The following is a 5,475-nucleotide window of genomic DNA, read 5'->3' on the forward strand; positions in this document are numbered from 1 at the left end:
TTTTTAAGGATTATTTTTACTATTAATTCATAAAAACATTTTATATAAATATCTGATTATATGTTATTATATTTAACAAACGAAATTCTCACCTAGAGGCGTTGGAGAAGAATAGATATATGTCATCTTGACTTTGGAAATGGAGTATACTTTCAAGCTTCAAATAACTATCATAGTCATTGATATTTATATTTTCTATTTATATTATATAAAAATTTAAGTTATATGCATTATATTAGACATATAAGATATCTCTCCTTTTCTGTTTTGTTTTGTTTTGTTTTTGAAAAACAGGTAAATATAAAAGACATCTCTACTTTTGGAGAGTCAGATAGCACCTTGTTCTCAAAGTTGTTCATTCGATAGTGAATATTTAACAAAGCGTCCATTAAAAATTTATAATGTTGTTTCTATCTAGGTTTGTCCTAAGATCAGATAAACCCTGAATTTCCAAATAAATTATATGTTTCTTCACCCTAATCCAATTGGTTAGTTACTTAATTATGAAAATTCAGTACCAACAACCAAAAGAAAAAGAAAAAAGAAAAAAGCGAAGAGCTCTGTAGCTTAGTCTTCAACGTGTAACGTGCCTTAACATAGAAGATAATCAAATAGAAGAGAACAATAAGCATAATCACTGAAGTATATATTTATATTAGATTGAGTCCCACAATCATTATTTTACTATTAGTTTACATTCTTCATTTTCTGTTCAACTCAAATTCCAATTAACACTTCTTTTTCGTGGTAAATTACATTACTAACTGGTTGCTGGAGTGTGTTATTTGTACTCATTCTTGCTTCTTGCTCACACAGACACCCTCTACTATTGGATGAGACATAATATGGGACTCATTTGACATAATCATTTACTTAGCTTGATAAACGAGTCAAAATGAGTACACAAAAATATTTCTTACTTAAAAGAAGTTCACACCTTGGATTGAACTCCACAAACCAAATTAGCTGGGACAGCAACATCGATCATTTTTGGATATGAAAGGTTAAGATCTGTTGCACACAATCAAATATAACCATGTAAAAGTTAACTTTGATGTTTTATTTATAATAAGTAGAACCTTATAGTTTGAGGTGACCTAATTTTCAATTATATTTCTATCGTTTAAAAAATTTTTAATCATATGCTTATTTTGAAAAAGAATTAATCAAGACCTACTACAGCAATTTATTATTATGATAAGACTTTAAGAGTTTAGTTAGCACTTACTTGCCATGATGTTCTTGAAAGTTTCCTGGAAAAGAGGCATAAACAATGTCAATAGTAAGAAGTACTACATATCTTGGGGCTAACCAGCAGTATTATTATAAATGAAATTTCCAAGTTGATAACCTTTTTAGTTAGATATAAATCAAAATTCTGTCATCACAATATGAAAATTATATTTTTCTTGATCCTAGATCAAAACAAAAGGATTTGCTCATGTTTCATGATCAACAAAACAGCATCTCGTAGTAGATAGTTCAATGAATGGTAAGCAAACACGATAATATAAGACCATTACTCTCTTATCTACTAATCAGAGAAGAAGCAATTTAATGTTCTTTATATTATATTTGAAAAAATGTGAACTATATATTTTATAAACAACTTGTTCATGAATATAGACCATGTTTCAAAGAATCCTCGATTACATTTTCAAGAGCTCAGCTTCCCGGACAAAAGTTATTTATCACAGAATATTAGCTTTGCTGTAAATTGGATGTCAGTCAAAGCATTCAAATAGTAGATCCGACCCTCTAAAATGAGGAGGTTGGTAAAGTTAGAAAGTGAAGTTCCAATTACCCTTGAATCAGGGTATTGGGACTCACTGACCCGCACATGATTTAAATTTATAATCCAATGGTGATTCTTACTTTCCATATTCCATGCTTCGAGGATCTCTCTTTTGCTCAAATCACAATCACATGTAAATCTCTTATTAGAGTCTCTAAAAGAGTGTCTTCACACATTTCACAACTATATGTTCGGTTAGTGGATTGAGATTATAAAATATGAACATTTTCAAGCATTACCTCATCCTTTGTTAGCCGTGGATTGTACTGCATCTCCTCTCCAACAGTGCTTACCTGAAATCAGTAACTTGTAAGCAACTCTCTAATAATAGGTTTGGCAAGCAAAAACCTAAAAACTTTCCATACACTGAATCCTTTGTAGTCATGAGCTGGGTAGATAAATGTATCCTTGGGCAGTGTAAAAATCTGTTCCCAAAAAATATGCGAGTGAGTCATAATTATACCGAACTTTTGGAACAAGAAATATATTATCTCTCTTAGTTCTTGGTCTACTTGTCTGAGTTTATGCTTAACATAATGCATAATCATCTTAAAGTCATGCCTGTGAATATACTGATTTGTAAAGCTGCTCCGAACTCCCACCCTGCATAACAATTACAGAATCAGATACAATTGACTACATATAGTTCATTGCTTCAAGATAATATGGTAAGAATCACCAGCCCTGTATCAGTCTATAGGAAAATGCAAACTTATCCATTGTTCTTCGTTCATATAACTCTGAAGGCCTTTGAGAAGCAGAAACAAAAGGAAATGGAAATACAGTATTATATACCTGAAAGTCAGTCCTTCCACATCCACGTATTAATAGGGCATCTCCAGTGAATGCCATCCTAGGTTGAGGTTGATCAGAAGCATCTCCTGTAACATAGGTAACGCAACCCAAGGTATGACCAGGAGTAGCTCGAACCTACAGAGAGCAATGCCATAAAATGTATTACAGAGTAGCTCATACAATAAATCATAAGACAAGTACGATATCAACACCCTTGCAAAAGAAGAAAAATAAATCCACTTGACCAAAAAAATGAAAAGGAAAAGAATAGGCGACAGTCAACAAAAGAAAAGTGAGTTATGGCTTGACCTCTTTTTTTATCCCAAGTGTACAAGGAGGCAAAACTAGTAAGAGAATTCTTCATTTCATCCTTGATAAAAATAACATTGAGTCATTATGGATTGGCCTCCTTTGTTTCTCAACAAAGTTTTCAGCCTTAAATGCCATCTTTTCAAAGCGATCATAATTTAGTATATATGATTAAGCTGCAACTCATGTCTTTTAAAAAAAAGACCTGCAACTAATGTCTAATGACATATCTATCATTTATCTATACGCCTAACTAGTTCTTAAGTAGCCGTATTTTAACTGATGTTGTTTTAATAACTAGAGGCCGCATCTAATTCTATTTAACACTTCCAAATATTTTATGGATCCAATTTTCAAATTTATCAAAGACTACAAAAGCAATCTCAAACCTAATGAAATGTAATGTATTATTGATAATTCGTGTCATTAGGAAACCCGAGACACAAAACTCAATTTATAGCACTCTAAATACTGGGCATTGCAGAACAAAATAGCTGCAACATCAAACTAGCCCTGCAGCTGCAGCCTTACCCATAGTTACTGAAATCCTGGTCCAGGAACAAGTATGCAGCTCATTGCATCACATAACTTGCTACTTTTTATGATTAATTATAATTAAAAGTATTCCCTTAGAGATAATCCAGCAGAGAGTATGCAATACAAAGGTAGAAAAAGAGAATCAAGGTCACTATGGACTCACCTCCAAAAAAAGATCACCAAAATGGACTTTATCACCTGGTTCCACAAAAAGATCAGCCGTTGCACCACTTGCTTTCGAAATAATAGATTTTACACCCGGAACTTTGCTCTATTCAAAATAAGTACACAACAAAACACATATAAAACAAATTAAATGAACATAACAATAATTCAACAGCTGCCCACCTTGATAAGGCCAGTCCCAGTGACATGATCAGCATGTACATGAGTGTTCATGGCATACACAAGCTTCAATCCCAGCTCTTGAATAAGGGATAAGTCTCTATCCACTGTTCTATCTACAGGGTCTATCAACTAAATTTGTTTTAAAAAAAAAAAAGAATTCATCATTGATCAATTCAACATAACAGAATAAACCATTATGCAATCCCTCAAACACTTGGCACGCATATCGAAAGAGACCCCACTTTCAAAATCAAATTTTTATTCAGAATAAGGAGACCCCACTTTTTTCTTGAAAAGCTTGACCTTCATAGAATCTCTCAGACAATTCCAGCAGTAAAAAAAAGAAAGAAAAAGAAAACAAAAAGTTGGAAACTTACAAGCGCTGGTTTATCGGGGTGTGATGCATCAGCAAGAAGGTACGTGTATGTAGACGATTCCTTCTCGAAAAGCTGGCGAAACAAGAGCTTTGAGGAGGAAGAGGAAGAAGAAGAAGAGAAAGAAGTCATTTGTGATCGAAGTGCGAAGGTAGTTCTTTTGGGAATTGATGTTGAAAGAGAAAGAGAGGTAAGAGGAAAGGTTGAAGCTTTGGATGCAAATAGAGAAACTCTAACGATATGATGAAAACGAAGCATCTTTGGGTAACTTAAATAGTTGGCAAGTGTTGACGAATGACGAGGAGAGAGAGAGAGGAAACAATGGAGAATGAATATGATGATATTGTTGTTGGATGATGATAAATTGATAATGCTAAAGTAGTTGTTGGCGTTGTGAATGATAAAAATAAAATTAATAATTTAATAATAAGAAAATAATAAAGGAATTATTGGGGACGATGGATTCTAATTTCGATCAAATTGGGCATAGGAAAGGTCGCAAATGGGAGTGTAAGGAATTGGCGAAGGACGACGAAGGTTTGTCACTATTTAGTATTGCTTTTGTATTTTGTTTCTGGGTGGCAGATACAGTGGACCACTCCGTCTGTGCAAGCAATTTATGGTACTCTTTTTTTTTTTTGTTGCTCAATCCTTCAACCCCACAGGTCAAGAACTAATCTGTCGCAAATCGGAGTTCCAATTAGGGGTCTGCCGCTGCCAATGGGTTGCTGCATGCACAAGGCGGGATTTGAACCCCCGACACTTGCTTAAGCGGACGAGTGAGCTGACCACTTGACCAACCCAAATTGGTTATTTATGGTACTCTTTTAGGAACTCCTAGAATTAAAAAAAATAATGTTGTATTTATGAAATTTATTAATGCTGACAAAAGTATCTACTAAAAAAAAATTAATGTTATACCTATCAACGAGGAGTGTTAGAGAGCAAATTTTGTGATTTGTAACCATTAATTAGCTATTATTTGTGTTTTTAATGGTGTGAGATTTCATCCAATGGTGTGAAATTACTCATTTTTCTTTTACTAGTTTAAATACTGGTCAAATTTTAATAAAAATGTTAGACCCCTAAACTTTCTCCCCTCAACCATGGATTTCAAACGACAAAGGTATCTAAACTCTAATTTTGTATGACTTTTTAATAAAATTTTCAAATTATCCCACCATTTATCTTCAAATTCACTTCTATTTCCTCTCTCTTTTCTCATATTCCAAATTTTCATAACAATTATCATCCAAATATTCCTATCACCTCTGGAATTCTACCTTCTATTGTTTCTCCTGTTTCTGTAATCTACGC

The 5,475-nt window shown here is 33.3% G+C and overlaps 1 protein-coding gene across 1 annotated transcript; it reads right to left on the reverse strand.

The window, feature by feature from the left end:
• Positions 1-625: 625 nt before the first annotated feature.
• On the reverse strand, positions 626-4,745 carry LOC112771278 (persulfide dioxygenase ETHE1 homolog, mitochondrial). Its single transcript, XM_025815971.3, has 9 exons — positions 4,162-4,745; positions 3,785-3,913; positions 3,600-3,707; positions 2,591-2,725; positions 2,357-2,398; positions 2,161-2,220; positions 2,035-2,088; positions 1,229-1,253; positions 626-1,011 (listed from the first exon to the last, which is right to left on the reverse strand). The coding sequence occupies exons 1-9, from the start codon at positions 4,414-4,416 to the stop codon at positions 932-934; spliced, it is 888 nt and encodes a 295-aa protein (XP_025671756.1). The 5' UTR covers positions 4,417-4,745; the 3' UTR covers positions 626-931.
• Between the last annotated feature and the right edge of the window lie 730 nt (positions 4,746-5,475).

Source organism: Arachis hypogaea, chromosome 18, assembly GCF_003086295.3.
Source record: "Arachis hypogaea cultivar Tifrunner chromosome 18, arahy.Tifrunner.gnm2.J5K5, whole genome shotgun sequence".
NCBI lineage: Eukaryota > Viridiplantae > Streptophyta > Magnoliopsida > Fabales > Fabaceae > Arachis > Arachis hypogaea.

What these genes read in the sequence shown, in the direction of transcription:
- LOC112771278 (XM_025815971.3), bottom strand. Translation starts at nt 4,416, where the DNA reads ATGCTTCGTTTTCATCATATCGTTAGAGTTTCTCTATTTGCATCCAAA. An exon ending in GTGGAAGGACTGACTTTCAG is followed by an intron (nt 2,399 to 2,590) that starts GTATATAATACT and finishes ATTGTTATGCAG; the next exon opens with GGTGGGAGTTCGGAGCAGCT. An exon ending in TTTCAAGAACATCATGGCAA is followed by an intron (nt 1,012 to 1,228) that starts GTAAGTGCTAAC and finishes TGTGTGCAACAG; the next exon opens with ATCTTAACCTTTCATATCCA.